The 19,555-nt window shown below is 38.5% G+C and overlaps 1 protein-coding gene across 1 annotated transcript in view; it reads left to right on the top strand.

The window, feature by feature from the left end:
* Positions 1 to 19,555, top strand: part of LOC107194203 (sodium- and chloride-dependent glycine transporter 1-like) — a 79,170-nt gene that overhangs the window by 42,035 nt on the left and 17,580 nt on the right. Inside the window, exons 7-8 of the mRNA XM_015583792.1 lie at positions 3,007 to 3,244; positions 4,242 to 4,580. Of these exons, the coding sequence (XP_015439278.1) occupies positions 3,007 to 3,244; positions 4,242 to 4,580 (577 nt within the window). The remainder of the gene's footprint in view (positions 1 to 3,006; positions 3,245 to 4,241; positions 4,581 to 19,555) is intronic.

Here is a 19,555-nt window from a genome sequence, read left to right as displayed (position 1 = left end):
GTTATCCTATAAGATAAGCCGCCAGCGACCGACGTTCGGGATACAATGTACACACAGAACGAATCACCCATGAATAAAAATTTAAACTTTTACTCCTTTCAGTGTACTTTCTTAAAAACGTTGTGAATAAATGTAGGAGATTCTCCTGATGAAAATAAGTCCAAACCCGACATAAATCGGACTATATTTAATAACAATACAATTCGTATCGCACCATAACACATGATTAAAAATTTAAACTTTTAGTCCTTTCAGTGCAGGTTCTTAAAAATGTTATGAATATATTTAGGAGATTCTCCCAATGAAAATAAGTCAAAATTTGAATGTAATTGTACAATTTATATTCATACGTAATGTTGCGATAAAAATGATATACCTATTATTGAAAATAGCCTAAATGATGTCTCGTTTGGACTCATTTTCATCTAGAGAATCTCTTCGCTTCATTTGTGACACCTTCAGTAGAGTATATTTATGCATGATTCTCATTCCTTACCTTCTTACATTGTATGCCGATGGACGGTCGCTGGTCTATTATTCGTGCTGACAAAAGTTATTCGAAGGTTTTGTTACAAGCCAAGGCGGCTGCCTAAGCGGCTGCGAGAGCCGAGGACATGGCGAGTTTGGTTTTTTAGAGTTTGTTACGTGGACGAACCTGTGCCTATTTCATCACAGGGAGCCACTAGGAAAGATTTTCGTGGACGACCCCGAGCCTATTTCATCTCAGGGAGCCACTAGGATTGTTAGTATGGGCCTCGTAACTTTTAAGAATTCGGTACATTTTGAGCGGTAAAAGTGTGCCTTTGTGGAAGCCAGAAGCTAATTCCAACGTTCTCGATTTTCACACACTGAGAAATGCGGGGATTTATTATGCAGAGTTTAGCTTACTTTTAGAAATGCTTGACAAGGACTTTAATACTCGATCTCACTAGCTAGACTTCTGATATGAGTATGATCCGTGGATGAGCTGTACGCGTCCCTTTTTATACCCCGAAAATCGAGTCTAAAAGTAGTGGGAGACACGCCTGTTCTCAACGGAAACTGCTTTCCAAGAAAATCTGGCCACGCCATAACACCCCGTAAGCAATTACGTAATCTGGCCGGATGTATTCTAACTCCCGATAGGGTTAAAAGGTCACGAAAGTGTCTTCGTACGTAACAGTTTATTGGAAATCTTCGATCATAAAAGATTACATATCTTAATATTGTAATTATTAAGTGTTAAATATTCATGGGACTTGGAATGTAAGTCGTATAAAACAAGTTTTGTTCTTTCAATTTGAAAAATGTGCAGTTTTCAGAATTGTCTCCGTTTTATAACTTAAACATAATCTATGCCTCATAGACAAAATGAATCAACTTAAAACATACAAAATCAAGGAAGTAAAAATCTCGGGCTGTAACCAATTTTTTTACAAAATTGGTCACGCTATTTGTTAATATCTCGTCGAGATACCCCAAAATTAAAAACAAAATCATCGCTCTACGCTAATTGGTTGTAGAGATAACCTGAATTTTCCGGAGTCTGCCAGATAAAACGCGCGAGATCAATTTCGGACGGCACGCGCTCGTCACGTGGCGGGTTCTTCCCACTCCGCTCCCGTCGCGCGGTGTCACATTTGCATACAATGCATACCGCAACTGTGGGATCTTTATAAGAGAAGCGACTGAATGTATTAATTCGAAAATTAAGGAACAGATCATTTAACTCTTCCTCCAGACTTCATTCAAATTTCAACTGTCAATGTTAAAAATTGACGCTACAGTGATGTAAAAACAACATTATCGCGACTCCTAATTAACTTAGAGTAAAATATTTTGTTTTAAAAGTAGACAAATAGCAACTATCGAATGGTCTATACGGCAATTCGAAGCAATAAAAAATGAAGATGTAATTCAAATTGTTTACAAGCAAAAAATATAACTATTCTTTAAAAATATAACAAAAATTCATTAGGATAAATTAAAGTAATACTATAAAAACACACAGATACTCTTCTACGAGGGCTATCACACTGCAACTAGATGTGTTGTCGTTGACGACTGCCACCGAACTAAAGAAACGTTATTCGAATCCCACGCAAAGGACAGAAAAGTATTAAAAGAAACAGGTATTTTCTATTAAGAATAACGTCTCAAAGACAAGTGAAAACGGGGTGGTCGATTCACAAAAAAAATAACGGAAGGCGTTTCGGAACCCAATTTTTGAATGTTGATAACGTGAAAATGAAACCTCCAACATAATTTGGTCATTCTTGTGGGATCGGGAACTCCATACCCAACAAAAAGGAGCAAAATAACATCTTGGGAAAATAGGAGGGTTCCGTGGAGTAGTGGGTAGAGTCTCTGCTTTCGGTGCCGGGGGTCGTGAGTTCGAATCCCGCTTGGGCCCTCTCATTTTTCCAACGCTCCTACATTCTTGATTCTCAGTAGCCGTACACTCTGTATATGCTTACAGAGTATGTTCTTAAAATCAAAATTTCAACTGGAATTCCGCTATTTTCAGCGTGAAATACTTAAATATCGACGGTCTTGTGGGTAAAAGAAAAGTACACACAGGAAAAAATCTGCAACTGATATTCAATTAAAAATATTTCCTTACTTATTGTGAAGTATTCCATGAAACATTCCGCGTAACTAAGAATAAGAATATACTTAATTGTTTATGAATTTATATGATTTCTCAAAACTGAAGAACTTAATTGTTCAATTTCACAAATGATTAAACCTTGTGTTGGTGACCAAAATTTCCACGCTTGTTTAAACCTTTGATATTTAAAATTCTTTTCGCACAGTCTTATCTTTAAGTTATAAACCGACGTAAAAATATGCAAAGAATGGGGATTTGGAGCGGTTTTGTGATATTTCCACAGGGACATAAATTTGTCACACGGGTACCCGGTTGTCAACGTAAGGGTTAGAGTAGTTGAATAATTTGTATAATAATATTAGTATTTATTTCTTTTCGTGTCACAAGTAACATTCCCGAACTTTTACTCTCTGCAGAGATGCGATCATAGTGACTTTGACGAACCTGTTCACTTCCATTTTCGCCGGTTTCGCGATATTCTCTATCTTGGGATTTCTGGCCCACGAGATGCAGGTGCCAATCGACGATGTAGTGGAAAGTGGCACTGGGTTGGCTTTCGTCGCGTACCCGGAAGCCGTGGTGCGGATGCATTTTCCGAATCTCTGGGCCGTTCTATTCTTCGTCATGCTGTTCATCCTTGGCATCAGCAGCCAGGTAATTATACACCTCGAGCGATCGAGGATCCTTGTTGAAACTAATGATGGATTGAAAATGTTCAATTAAGAAACTTCCCACGCGCCTCGGGGATGTTTGTTAAAATGAAAAAAATAAACAGACACAAAAAAATGAAACATTTCTGAACTTAAAGAGAAAACTCGCACGGATCGGTACACGGCGGCCAGGTAAAGAAGAAGGGTGAAGGTAAGAAATGAGGAGGGTGGTGGGGTTGGAGGGGGGGGGGTGTAGAAAGGAAATGTTGTAGACAGAGAAGCGTGGGAGGCGTTGAAAATAAAAAGGCATCGTTTTTCCCCGCGTTGTATAAACTTTAAAGTACGGCCCTTGTTCTTTGTACGGTGTTATTCCGCGCGAGAAAGAGCACGCGAGAAAATTCTCGTCCTACCAAGACTGGCTGAGAAGGCGTTATTCAAGTGGCCCGGAGAACCGGAACGCCGGTTGCTTGTATTCGTCAAAAAGAGCTGCGGGCGAAAATGTGCTCGCAAGTAGCCCAGACGATCGTTCCGTGTTACTTTTGCATCGCTTCTCGTCTCTTCGCCTCGGGGCTCGTATATCACGGAGAGAGTTATGGTTTGCCGTCCCAGTGAAATCCACACCTTTCTTTTCGTCCTTGTCTTCCCTCCTCCCTCTCCTCCTACCCCCCTTTTTCCTTCGAATGAGAGAGCATAGAAAAGTAAACGGGCGAATGCTGGGAAAAACGTGGCGCGGATAGAGAGAGGGACGGATAGATATTTGTGAAAGGAATAGCGAAAGAGTCTTTGTTTTCTACATGCTCCTCTGTCCTCCCTGCAGCCAGCACGCTGAAGGGTAATTAAGACGGACTGCGTAAAAAAAAAAAGAAGGAGGGCGGGCGAGAGGGAGGTGGGAGTTGAAAAAAAACAATTGTAAAAAAGAGAAAGGGGTAACGAGAAACCCCGGCGGGCTAGCATCGAATCCCGGAGTAACACAGTCGGTCATTAGTTTTTACGATACATAGTTCGCAGGCGTGCAGGCGATAAACACCGCCATATTGGACCTGCGACCAGATTTACGAAAACAAGAGAAGTACGTGGTGCTCGGGATATGCGTCACTTGCTGGCTTCTCGCTATACCGATGGTGTTCGACGGTGGTATTTACCTGTTCACGCTGATGGACTGGAATACCGCTTCTTGGGCGATACTATTGATCGGCATCGCGGAAGTCGGATTGCCCGCCTGGTGTTACGGTTGCAAGAAATTCCTGCGTAACATTGCCGAGATGGAAATGCGGTTCGGCTGTTTACTCCACAGCTATTGGTGGCTCAGCTGGGTTCTGCTCGCGCCTATCACCTGTCTGGTAAGTGCATCGCAATCGCATCCACCTTGTCCCGGGCCCCCTCGACGCTGAACCGTTGCCTGCGCGCGGCCGGGATCTTTGGAAATACGTGCAAGAAACTATGCCGAAGTTATTCGCTGATAATTAACCTCCCGGAATATTGAGCTTGTTTTCCCGAATACCGGATACTATTGGGGTGGCGTTTCCGGGCGCGTAAATGAGAGCTGTAAACGTAATTTGACAGGAACAGCACCGATGCCCCTTTATCAAGATAATGGGTAATCTTCATTACAGTCAAACCTCAGTTATCGAAACTAACAGGGAGACAAAGGTGTTCGGATAGCAGAATTTTCAGATAATAGAATAACTTTTTATCACGAGGAATTCTATAAAATTTCATGGGTCCCATGTCTTTTTAGCCGCTACATCGCGTAAATTTGTTAACACACGCAATTCCGTAGAGTTGTCTTCCCTTTGTGCCTTAAACCATCAAAGCCCGTTTCGAGGATACCGGCACCTCTGATCGTGTACAATGTAGATTTCATACTGAAATATTGTTAAGGAACACTGTTTTGATTGTTGTATATAGAGGAGGAACGTATACTATGCGAATGCATACGATTGTATATACAGGATGTCCTATTAATTATGGTACAACCAGGAAGGGGGTGATTATAAGTAAAAAAATGTATCGAAAAAGTGGAATGAAATTTGTGCATTCGAGACTGTTCTCAAGAAAATAGTCGTTGAATATTCGCCGGAAACGTGTGCACTTGACTATAGCGAACGGATCTCGATACAGATCACTATTTACTATACCGCATTTATTTCGACAAAGGAACAATTTACTGAACAAGCGGTACGAATGCTAGATTGGCTGTGGAGGTACAGTAACTTAGCCACATCGATCGCCGGATTTGTCATCTCATGATTTTTGTTTATAAGGTTCTGTTAAATTAAAAGTTTATTCTAAGGATAACAGTAACGTTCATTATTTAAAAGCGAGGATTATTTCAGCGTTTCACGAATTATAAGCACAAAATACGTTGGAATGCGTGTATAATATATTAATTCAGTGAGCACAGCTATGTGTGGAGTACCATGGGTAGCATTCTAATTGCTGCATTAATAAAGAGAATCTTAAAGATTACATGTCTCATATTTATTTGAAAACCCACTTTAAGAAGAGAGAGGTAGATAGCGGTACACAAATATTGATAAGAAATCAAAATGTGGGTTGTACCAAGATCCATTCAACCATGACATACTCAAGTGCATGTGTGCCCTGACAATATTCAAAGTCGATTTTCCCGAAAACAGTCTCATATAAAAAACTGTTATTCTGTATTTGCCGCTTATTTTTTTCACGTAGAATCACCCTTCTTCCGGTTGTACTATGATTAATGGGATACCCTGTACAGACGTGGCAGAATATAAATAGAGTGTTAACAGTGTTCTGATTAATCACTGTTCCGATAATCGAAGTTCTACTGTGTATGAAATTCTGTTATTCTGTCGGTTAAACGTTCTAATCCTTTATGTACAAGACTTGTTCTCAAATGACGGGGATACTATTCATATGGAATGGCATTATATACTGAAGACTTAAATACATATTTGGCATTCATATAAGTGATTACCTCTTTGCCGCCATATTGGCGACCTTCGATCCTATAAGTGTAAACTTCTTACTGATTCACAACTAAATGGAATTGGAGCCGCGTTTATTATAAACTATTTTTAATTTTGTTACGTATTACCACAGACAAGATATAAGAATAAATCTAACATCTTATAGGACTTAGTGTCCCACGAAAATCACGCTAGTTCGAGCGCATCTCTACATAAAAGTTTCCAACTTCAGGAACTACGTTCGACACCGTGATGATCACAGCAAACACACACCTGTGGCCCGTGACTGCATATAGCGATACATACATACATTATTGCCCCGGTTTCGCTAGCCAGGAATGGAGTACTGAAATGGTACGGGGGCTCCTGACGCCCCCGAAGCATGGAACAGAAAATTACATTGCATATTATGTCTATTTTTATATCTCGTCTGTGGTATTACATAGGGTGTTAATAAAATGGTTGAACACTTTCACAAAGTGGAGTTTACACGCAAAATTAAAACGAAAATTCAACATGACAAAATTGCGTTCCAGGCTTCGTTACTCAGATATTAATTATTGAAAAAACATTCCAAATACACGTAAAATACGTCCGGCACAATGGGTTATACTACTTACAACAGTCGATTCACAGGCGATACAGGGCAGAGTTGAGCGTTATTCGAATGAAATTTTATTCGAATAAAAATTCGAATGAAACTTTATTCAAATAGAAATTCGAATAAATTTTTCAAATAAAATTTTATTCAAATAATCTTAGAATAAAAGTTGCGAATAAACCAAAATTTATTGAAGGAACCAGCGAATAAAGGTTATGTCATCGGTGACACGCATCATCGGCACGCACCAGCGGCGTGTCGTGCATGAATAAGTGTGTGAGTGCCGTGTAGGGGGTGAAGCGATCTCCATCGATCATTTCGTTTACGCACCTAATATTCTATATACCAAGCAGTTATTAAGTCTACGATTAACTATGTAAAACTACAGTATGAACAAGTATCGCGATGCAAGTGTTGTAGCCACAACCTGGTTTAAGAAAATGGGAAAGAAAGGCGACACCTCAAGGAGCAAGGAGTACACAAGTATGGTAGTGCAAACGAGATTTTCTGTTCACGGAGCAGGCTCCCGCCTACTCCGTACCCTTGCACGCACGAATCTTTCTCCAAATCCTATTTGCCAGGCAAAGACTAAACACGTCCGATATCTGGCTTCTCAATAGAAACCAGAGGGATCGGCAAACAGTCTTAGTGTACAGACCCACTGCCCGTACCCCAAGTCTGTGTAGAGAATCAACGAGCACAATTTATGTCTATTAATAGATAGACTAAAATTAGTAATAATAATTATCATTACGATGTGATGATGAATATGAATATAACAGTAAATATCGAATTATGATTTAAGTTTAACCTACAGTAACTTAACGCAGTGGTAGACGCTTTGAGGATGTAGACGTTAATCGATGTCTTCTTTCGATGGAATAACTGATTGGAAAAATATTTTTCATTATACAATACACATAGAATACATAATATGCACAGTAAATAAATCACAGTATAGAAATCACAGTAAATAAATCACAGTAAATGAATCACAGTATATAAGAAAGTAAATATCGAAGCCAATGTTTCTCGAACATCTGTAACATACAAGGGATTAGTAACAAGAGAAGGGACACAACAATATGCACAGTAAACAAATTAATAATATGCACAGTAAATAAATTAATAATATGCACAATAAATAAATTAACAATATGCACTGTAAATAACAGGTTCCTTTATACGGTGGTTATCGAATGCCTGCAACACACAATGGGTTAATAACAAGAGAAAGGACGAGTATGAGACGCGCGCCGTGAGGAAGCTAACGCCGTTATGTATTGGGCGTACGTAGGTTATTACGCAACAGCTAGTTTCTTTGTTACGTTTGTTCGAGTTGAATTGTTTTTGCCGGCTTGAATGACCTTTCTCCTTGAACGACTCAAACACCGGATGGTACGACCAGGTACGGCCATGGTACACGGCGTACACGGCTAAGTGAATAAACTGTGTGACGCAACGTCACTAGCGCGTTGGACCGACGGAAAGCACCTATACCGCGGCACGCTCTACCGTACTCTCTCGCTCGCAGACCTCCCCCATAGACCACCGAAATTCCTCGGAACGCGTTAACACCGACGGAGAGCACCGATGCCGCGGCTCGCTCTACCACTCTCGCTCTCTCCCGTTCGGCCACTCCGACCATCTTCGGCATCGTTCGGTACGCGTCGACACCGACGGAGAGCACCGATACCGCGGCTCGCTCTCCCGCTCTCGCTCGCTCACGTTCGACCGCTCCGGCCATCTCTGGCACCGACGGAGAGCACCGAGAACCGCGGCTCGCTCTACCGCTCTCGTTTATTTATGATGTTCATATTTCCCAAATAAATATCATTTTTAACTAATTTGTTTAAGCGACATGTTCCTTTTAAAGATTTAGTTCTCCAGTATAAATCCCTAAGACCGTTATTTATTATTCATTTCATATCGTTAATTACGATTTTTCTCACAGGATACCGATTTCTATTACAGTATCACAAAATAATTGCAAATATGAAACTTCTTTACCTCTTCTTGAACATTCTAATTTCATAGCCCTAAACTGGGTACCCGAAAGTATTTCATTGAATTTGTGTAAAAGATTTTACTACTTCTTAAAAGACTCCGTGTGATATTTGATAGCCTAAAAAACAATGTGCCGATACAGGGTTTCGATTTATTTACGAAACTAATCTAACCAATTGCTGCATTCTTTGACACTAATTTTCAAGAAAATAAAACTTCTGTATTTCACTTAATTTGAGAGACACGTAGCTGAATATTAACATATGTTCATTATTTAATCACTCGCAATAAATAAAATTTGTGTAAGTAAATAACGTGTAAGTAAATTCATATGTAAAAATTTACCAATTGCCAGAAAGTAATTGTTCGTGCGTATTAAGATTCTTACAATAGGCAGTAAAACTATTCATACTCCCATATCAATTATAAATATGTAAATGTTAATAAAAGCGGTGTATATATTCTCCCACATGTAGATTTGATAAACTATTTATAAAACTACATCTATTCTGAATTTATCTGTTACAAATATCCAAATGTAAGGCAAGATATAAAAACGAATAAAACAAGAACATGTAAAAAGTAACATTAGTAAAATGTCCAGTGACGATGCATTTAGAATAAATTGTCTTGTAGTTAAGTGAAAAAATATATACATTTCCGTTTCATGTTTCATGAATGTCATATTTATCCCTTAGCCTTAAACTGAAGCATCGAATATTTTTGTTCCCGTCAAATCATATAGATACACGCAATATGAATGGAATATATAATACTTCATTTGTGCTAATATTACTCAGAATTCATGCTTTATCGGTAACGTCGGGTATTGACACTAAAATGATAAGGGGGCTTCTGACGCCCTCGAAGCATGGGACAGAAAATTACATTGCATGTTAGGTCTATTCTTATATCTCAGCTGTGATGAAACCGACAGGTGAAACAATCGAAGAGCGCGCCTCTCAAATAGAATTACCCGCCGTGTCAGACGTCTTTTACGTGTTTCGCCAGTATTTTCAACAATTAATAACTCGGAAACGAAGCCTCAAACGTAATTTCCTCATTCTTGAGTTTTACCTTAGTTTTATATGTAGAATTCACCCTGTGAAAATGTCTGACATTTTTATTAATACCCTGTAGAATATGTTTGTAGATTTCTCCATAGGATATTGGGCTTGCACTATAGAGACATAGAATTGTAATCGCACTTATAACAATGCTGGTCAGTGTTAGTTTTGGAGCTTATGGTCTTCTTCCACTTTATCACCGTTAGTTTCTCTACTATGTATTTGTGATATGTTATGTGTATGTACACTATACAAATATAATATGGTGTTAAAGGAACGTACATAATAATAATAATCGAAACATTTAGGATAATACATAGAAGATACATTAAAATAATTTGCAGATAGAATGCAGATGTTACGATATTGATACTTATATTATTTTATGCGAGATAATGAATGTAAAAAAGAAGAGATTCATACTTCCTGTGTATAACAGAATTTTCAAGAACCTACCTAGAACATTAATTCAGTGGGCATAGCAAGGGTTCTGTGGCTTTTTATATAGGATGAAAACTTTACGATAAAGTATAATGGGGAATTCTTTTTAAATAAGAAGGATTGATTAAATACTTTAAAAACTCAGAACCACGCAAGCATTCATGTGTTATTAATAACATTAAAACTTTATTAATAACTATTTATATAATAAATACCTTTTCCGCATAAAAGCGATATGCAAAATAAACTAGGTGAACTTTAATTTGTGGAGTCTCTCATATAATTGAATTTCCAACTACTTTTTCTCTAAAAGGAAATTTTAAAAAGAAAATTTGTTATATCAATTTAATAGAAGAAAACGTACTATATATAAATATTTTATTGATAACAGCAGGTATACATCATACTTTAAGTATATTAATATTCAAAGAATTGGGCACTTGAAATACTTCATGCCGTTTTGTAGTAGACACTATTAAAGACAATCAGAATATTCTTCAAATAGATTATTTGCATTTACATTTTAATTTTGGTGAATTTTTCTATGGTTTTTAAAACGCATGTTTATTAAGAAGTTTGACATAAATGAAATTATAAGTAATCGCATGGGAAGAGGTCTTCCATACTTTACTTCCGACAGTAAGAAAAATAGGGCAAATAATCCTCTAATTTCTCTAATCTGATTAAATAGACATATAAACTATATCGCATTCGTTAGGCATACTGGACTATGTGCTGACAGCGGCCCCGAAACAAAAATAAGAAGTAAAAACTTTATGTATGAATTAAATAGAAATAGTCGTCTATTAATACTTAAATAGAAATAGTCGTTTATTAAACAGTAGTTTGAATGTATTAATTGCATTACGCTTATAAAAATGATATCAGACTAATGTAGTGATTTGTTAAATGTTCGTAAATCACTTTCCCTATGGAGCCATTATCGTTAATCTGTTGCTTTCTACGTTCGGCAAAAATTTGTATTCTTACGGTTATACATATAAAAAAGAAAATTTGTATAATCTTCATTATTATAAATTAAGTTTAATCATTCTCAAGTACAGATACGCAATTAATTAACATGGCAAGATGCAGTACCTACATGCATTACTATTCAATTAAAAATAGTTCAATTATGGTGCTCGATTCATTTCTAAAATCAGTTTGAATAAGATAAAAATCGTATATTCCACATTTAGGGTGATTTTATGTACTATCTAATTGTAAGTGGAAAATTTAATAGAGATTTGTTAACTTCTCGAAGTCAGTCCCACACTGCGAGCATTTAACGGAGCCTTTCCCGATTCTACTCAACAAGATTTATCGATTTAATCATCGATTCTTTGCATCATTATGAGAGACATTTACTCCAAGTAACCCATTAGTTAACTCGTGAATTTGCCCCGTCGTTGCATTATTAAAATCTTCCAATTGATTAACTCATTCACAGTTTATTCCGCGTAAGATTTAGGTACAGTGACGCGATATGATGCGCCAAAATTTTCTAGTCTACCACAGGTTCGTAAATTTGTTATTACTAGACTGTGGATTTTATGCATTTATAGAATATTCGATTGTCTGAAATTCAGTACAATAAAAAGCTTCAGAAAATTTATGTAGATCTTCTCTTTATTTGGAACCTATTAGAAGCTTTAACACGTTGACTGCCACAGTGAAAAAGGCCGTACGTAGCCAGACACACTTTATTTCGTTTTTTAAGTCATAAATAAAAAATATTTGTGTTTCGTTAATAGAGGCTGTAGGTCTTGTTTTAAATTATACTGCGATATTAATGTCATGCAAACATTTTATAACAATGTTTAAATACTCCAGGCACTTTTCAATGTACGTGTCACCCATATTTGGGTGAAGTGGCAGTCAAAGTGTTAACAGGGTGAATACATTGTGACATACTGACTCGTGCATTACTACAAGTCAATGTGTACATTAAACGTGCAAACGGGTCTTAAGGCGAATGTGCCTTGTCGAATGTGTCGGTTGGTGACTTTTTCTTACAAAGTGTTTTGAGTGTCTTGAGTGTCTTGAGTGTCTTGAGCATCTCGAGTGTCTTGAGTGTCTTGAACATCTCGAGTGTCTTAAGTATCTGATCTTTCATATGTGTCTCTCATACTTATGTATATTAAAACGATGCGAGAGCGGTGACATATTTCTCGAATTGAAGCTCCTTCGTGGACCGATCTCCCGCAAATTTGCGTCTAGCGTCCACCATGACGAGTGTAGGGATTGTAGCCGTTGCAGTAAGGCCCATCGGGGGGGGGGGGGGGGGGTGTCGCAGTGGATTCAAAGGTCATGTGCCTAGTGGGCCCGGTAATGGCCGCACCATATGTACTTCACGATACGTCTATCGCTACTGACCATGGAAGTTAGGGTATTAGAAGCGCACGTGTTTGTCAGACTTGTACATACAGTGAGTGTAAAAAGTATTCGTACACCCTTTAAAACGGAACAACTCTTTTAAAATTGGTCCAAATGACTTGAGTTTTTTTGTGAAGTTAGAGACATTAATTTACTAAATGATGTGAAAACAGATTTGAAAAAGTTGCAATTGGTCCGAATCGCGAAGAAAATATTAAAGGTCGTGTTTTACAACTTTTTAATCTGAGGCTATAATGAAAATTTAATAAATACATATCGAAGATTTATGTTAGTTATGTACATACTGAAACTTTCATTGAAATCGGTTAATACAGAAACGAGCGACAGACATCAAAAGATGTGAGAATTGTTAGATTTACTACAGTTGTAGATCGAAAGTCGGGAAAAACTGCGATTTTCAACATTTTTAATCGTTTGTATCTCGTAGCAACGTTAACCGATTTTGATGAAATTTTCAACATGCATATAACTAACATAAATCTTCGATATGTATTTATTAAATTTTCATTATAGCCTCAGATTAAAAAGTTGTAAAACACGACCTTTAATATTTTCTTTGCGACTCGGACCAATTGCAAGTTTTTCACATTTTTGTCTCACATCATTTAGTAAATTAATGTCTCTAACTTCACAAAAAAACTCGTAAAAAGTCATTTGGGCCAATTTTAAAAGAGTTGTTCCGTTTTAAAGGGTGTACGAATACTTTTTACACCCACTGTACATACGTACAACGTAGATGAATGAAGGGAGTTTTAGGTCCCCTAATTCCCAAAGTGGCCTAAAGTAACAAAAAATAATATGTAATTGTGCTTTCTCAAAAATAGCGCGTTCCGAACGTCGTCCGCATTGTGGATCTGATCATACAGATGTTTTAACACCTATTACTGTTCGCGGGTCTAGCAGTTTCAAACGACATATTATATTCTTTATACAAAGTGATGTGTTTAGTATTCTAAATGGATTGTGATGATTCATCGATCAATAGTAAAGAATCTGTCAGAGAGTCTGCTATTGACTACATTTTCAATGACAATTTTCCATTTCTTATCATAGATAGAAGTAATTTAGAACATAAAAGAATATACATTTTTTTACCGCAATCCGTAACGAAGACATACTATGGTTGCAACGTCATATGAACACCGTGTAGATAATGAGAGGTATGTATGTAGGTATTTCGATGGATCTTGATAGTGCACAAATCTATTGAACAGTGATTATTTTACGTCACATTCGGAGAAAACAAGTTTAAAGAGGCTATGAAAGCATGAATATTTACGGGAAGTATCTATTTAATGACACGCTTTAGCAATTTAAAGGGTTCCAACATTTTTGTTAACGGACATAGCTTTTTTTGTGCTTTGGCCGGCGTGCATTCAACACCGCTTACTAGAAGTGCACTCAATACTCCAGCTACCTTTTAGTGTAGTATTTCCTGCAGGTGCGGACACAATGTTTGCAAAGCTACACAACTGAACATTGGTTGCGCCACATGTAAACGTGATCGTTTTACAAAATAATACATTTGAAAATTGTATTTCTTTACTTTTATAATAAAGACATTTCTAAACGTAGTTCCAGGAAAAAAAGTGTGGCAAAAAGTCTCTAAAGTACTCACATGGTTACAAACAGCCAACAGCATATAACTTTATCCAACACATAACTTTAAAAGCTCATAAATACACAAATTAATCACTATTTCTCAAGTAAGCGATATTACGTGCACATTTTCATAATCCTGATTTTTGCTTGTCATGTTTTCTTCCAATCGCGATCTTTCCACTTTAAAAATTCTAAGTTGTCGTACATGAACCAGAAACAATCTCTTATTCATCTGAGACGACTTTGTAGATAGAAACATACCAATCACACTTTAATCGAGAACGATTTGAATTTGGGTAGGCGATATTAGGCATCCTACACGAGTGTTTGTCCTCTGATTTTCACCCAAGCGGATTTTTGCTCCAAACGCGCGGCGCCTTACGGTTAAGACGGTAAATCCTTCCTCCTTCCAGAGTGTTTTCAGTGATGGTATTATCGCGGTTACGCTTCCCGGCCCACAAGTATTTAGCGCGACGGTCGTATTCCATTATTGATTTTCCGTTTATTTTAGGGTCTATCCCCGGCATTCGGTCGCTTTTTTCTCCTCTCCCTCTGTACCTCGTTTAGTAAATGACCTCGCATTCGGCACGCGGCCCTTCTGGTGCGTACGCTAGTGTATCCGTGCCGTACGTGTGAGGTTATTGAAAAAATCGTACCCTAAATCACTATGTTCAATTGCGCGAACTTCACTCTTTAATAAACGCGAATTTTGCGGGGAATCTGGGTCACCGAGCGCGAGGTTTATCACGGCAAAGAGTCGCGTAATGATTTTCACTCGGACCGCTGCCATCGCGGTTTCCATCATTACGACGAGTCTTGCCGGCAAAGATTTTACGAACCGTCGTTATTCAGACACCTATCGTAACACACTCATCGACGCACCCTTCCTACTCAATCTGAGAACAGTCCTTCGCTCGAGAGTCCTGAGTGCCCGACACCACCGGGTCAGCTTGATCGATCGACCATTTTATTAAGTGCAACAATTTCGACATAGGTTAGTTTGAAATATCCCGATCCACCTATCGAAGCGCTTCCGCTTTTCGTCTCTTGCTTTATAGAAGGTGATTCATTTAAATCGATCCCCTCGAATATCTTCGAAACTGTTTACGATACCGAAAAGTGTTTTTTTTAAATACTTTTATGTGAGTAATTTTTTGTACGTGGACGCGTAGAGGACATGAGGGTCAAATTTGTTTTTTTTTTGTATAATGTAATGGTATATTTTTTAATGCATTATATACAAATCTTTATTCCCTATTAAAAAATATGAGCTATTTATATAAAAAGCCAAAAGGTTAGGAGATATTTCAATCTCAATATAGCGAAATGGTATGTAATTTCGGTATGGCTTGTACCAATGACATCTAACATCTCATTCATGTACAGATAGTATGTCGAAAAATTTCGAAAGATATGCTAGAAAGAGTTGATAGGTCATTTAAAGACCGAGTAAATCTCTGCGTTCAAGCTGAAGGATGTACTAGAAATAACACGCTGTATCGACTAATGAATTCAAAAGTACATGATCTCATTTAACAAAATAAAATGGACAAAGGTTAGTAATATAAAGATATAACCTCTACGCGTCCACGCACAGGAAAAATTATATCAAATTATTTCCCCTTCGAAACCATTAAATTTTTATCTAAAAGATTCTTCGGTGTCATCAACAATTTCGAGGATATTTCCAGGCACTCATCTAATTGAATCACTGTATATGTATACATATAGTCATTTGAGTCGAAATGAACGAACGATTAATGCTGATCTGAATGTGACACGATGTCGGATTTTCTAATGAAGAGTAAAGTGGCAGGTTTTAAGGGGGGATCCTCAAATAAAACGCTTAAAACGACGTAATTTTTAAAGTTTTTTTTAAAAGAGACGATAAAATGAAAATTAATGAAATTTTTATTATATTGTTGCGTGGACGCGGCATGAATTCCGAATAAATAAGGGCAATATTAATAAAAAGGAAGAATTATTTATTTGAAGAGGAGGAGTACTTATCTTAACACGTCTTTTCTATTCTACAGTCGTATCACGACTCTACTCTGTCTCTGTTTTGGCGTTGTTACCAAAACGACGTCGCTAACCTGAAGTCTCTCGCTTTAACATTATACAATACGTGCTACCCATCGGGTAACATCTAACAATTATATGTTTAGCAATATTTTTAGATGCAAAAAAAATTGTCGTCACTGCCAAATAGTTTATTTATAAGTAGCAACAAAGCTGACCCTCTAAGGCCTCGGCGCCGGACTTCACAATTGGCGTGCAAGATTGCGCTTGCATTTTTTTGACTGAAATAGAAATACAACTTGTGTTACTTTTAATAAAAGATTTCGTCGTCGTTAAACATAAAAATTCAGTAAAAAGTGCAAAATTGAAAAAATAACAGGACTTAGAAAAAAACTCGATTTTTGCGGAAAAATTTTGCTTTAATTTTGCAACGAAAATGATTTAATTTGAACAAAATATTAAATAAGTAGGTTTACATAGAAGAAAATTTAGTCATCTATATGCATGTCAAAGGGCAATTCGATTGGTTGAATAGTTTATGAGTAATGTTGCACGCCAATTTGAAAAATGTGATTTTGAGAAGAACGCGTTTAAAGTTTCAAGTACGGAAAACTAACAAATTTCTTACACTCTCAGCACTTGTAGGCAAATCTGCTATTCTAGGCCCACAAAGCAAACCTTCTGCTTTCTTGTAAAAGCTTTGTTGTTCTATTTGTTGCTGTCTACGAGCTCTTCTAGCTTCCTTTGAGCTACTTTTAGTATGCCGCTCCTGTCGCGTCACCCGCTGCGCATGTTGGTTTTCGGCGTAAAACTAACATTGAGGTCCAATTTTTAAGTTTAGGGTATTAATTGTTTTTAAAATACCGTAATAGCCTTAATTAAAAATGCCGGCAGCAATGTAAGCGGCAATTTCTATTATTTTCGAGTCGGAATGCAGGTGCTTAGGAGCCAAACGCCCTACTGTAGAATTGAAATCCTCATTGGCGTTCTGTGTATGGCCGTCTAAGTACATTTCTAAAAGATCACTCCTCGACAAATCTTCATAAATTGGTAAGATATGCATAGGAGTAAACACGATGTCATCATTACTCGCAGTATACAATTTTCTTGGTGAAGCACTCTCACCTAGGGAAGCACTATCTTTTTCACAAAATTGATTTCCTTGGAAACGTCTTTTACGGCTTCGGGAAGAACGAGAACTACCCCCTTTACTGCCTTTTGGGTACATTTTGGCGCACGAAAATTTCTAAATACGCAGTACAAATTTCGGAGCACGACTGACTCGAGCAATAAAGCGATGCTATTCTCAGTCAGGTATACTAATGCTTACAAATATGTATACGCATAGATACAAATACATAGGCATACTATACATAGGTATAGGGATCGTCGAGTGTCCTATTGCATAAAAGGGACCGAGTCAAGAGGGGCCGAGCGAAGAGGCGCAGAGCCGATGGGTCAGCTCTAGCGCGCAGGTGTAATGTCCCCCATTTCAACTGCGAATTTCGCTCAGGCGCTTTAAGAATACATTTTTCAGATATTTTACTAACGATTTATGGAATAAATTTTTTTTCCATTTTTTGGTCCCGTTACTTGGGGATCCCCCCTTAATGGTTCTCGACTGCATCTGTAAAATAAACCAACGTCGAACGTGCCTTTTAAATATTTTAACACTCTTTTTGCGGCCACCCAATGTGTTGAATTGAAACATGATTTAAATTGGCTGAGGAAGCTGACAGCATACGCGATGTAGGGCCTCGTACAGACCACCAAGTACACAAGTGCACCAACTAGCTCCTGGTACGGCAGTTTCTCATCCGGTCCGGCATTGCCTGTGTTCGTATCGGCCTTTTTTAATGTGATGCCAAGTTCGATCGGCGTCGGAGCTGTTTTCGCATCGTTCATCCCGAATCGCTCCAGAATATCCCTTATGCATCTTGTCTGATTCAGCGCTATGCCGCCGCTGTGCCGAGAAATTTCGATTCGTAGGCAGTATTTCGCTTCGCCGAGGTCCTTGATTTCGAACTTACTCATCAGGTATAACTTGAGTCGTTCGATGTTCGGTAATTTCTTCGATACCACGAGGATATCGTACACATATATTACGATCATCATGGTGTCCTCGCCTTGGCCCGAGTAGAACACGCAAGGATGGAAAGAGGATTGTTGAAGCCCGTATTTCCTCAGTTCTTCGCACAACCTCTGATGCCAACTATGTCCGGCATGACGTAAACCGTATAGCGCCTTCTTCAAGAAACATACCTTGCCTCCGCGATTTAGCTTGCGCAGCATTTGTGACGCCTTTTTCTTGGTTTCGTCGCGTTTTGTTCTGTATTTAGTGATTTCTTCTAATATGTCCTCGGTGTACATCGACACTTCCATGAAAACTTCTTCTTAGAGGTCCCCATTCAAATACGCCGTGTCGACATCGAGCTGGTGTACGGTCATATTGTGTTGAGATGCGAGGGCCAACAGCATCCTAATTGATCCCATACGAGCAACGGGAGCGAAAGTCTCGCGGAAATCCACCCCAGGGCGTTGCGAGAAGCCCTTTGCGACAATACGTACTTTCCTTCTTAGTCTCGTGCCATCCTCGTTGTACTTATTTCGGAGTACTATCCGACTTCTAATGACTGTCCGGTCTTCCAGACGTTCTACGATTTCGCACGTACTTTTCCGGATGATCGACTTTATTTCGGAAACCATGGCCTGAGTCCATTCGTTCGACTCGGGACCTTGCCTCCCGTGTTTGGGCGAGATCTCTGCCAAAGCAACGAAATCGTCTCTCGCAGTTTCCTTGGATGTGCCCGCGTTCGGATCCGGAATGTTGGCGACCTGGTACAGTTTTCTGGGTCTCCCCCTGAATCCGGCCATGATCTTCCTCGGTCGCCCCAAGCCTCTTCTTGGTGGCTGATTCGTGGATATCGGGGTCTCAGTGTCGTGCGGTGCGAGATCCGCTTCCGGCTCGTCCGTAACAAGTCCATCTGAGTCTTCGTGCTCGCTCGGTTCTGGTGTTTTATTCACGTTCTGACCTGCGGAAATCCCAAGTGGAAATTCAATAATTTCGTGTGGAAACTCCTCCTTATCGATTGATATTGTGTGTTTTTCGCTGCTCGACGTCTTTCTGATGTCTTCCAGAAACTTCACGTCCCTGGCGATATCAACCTTTCTTTCCTCGGGGAGTCAGATTTGGTACGCCTTGAACTCGTCGCTGTAGCCGACAAATA

The sequence above is a fragment of the Dufourea novaeangliae genome, unplaced genomic scaffold (genome assembly GCF_001272555.1).
Source record: "Dufourea novaeangliae isolate 0120121106 unplaced genomic scaffold, ASM127255v1 scaffold37, whole genome shotgun sequence".
Taxonomy (NCBI): domain Eukaryota; kingdom Metazoa; phylum Arthropoda; class Insecta; order Hymenoptera; family Halictidae; genus Dufourea; species Dufourea novaeangliae.
The sequence above is the reverse complement of the archived record's forward strand: the minus strand, read 5'-3'. Positions and strand labels throughout refer to the sequence as shown.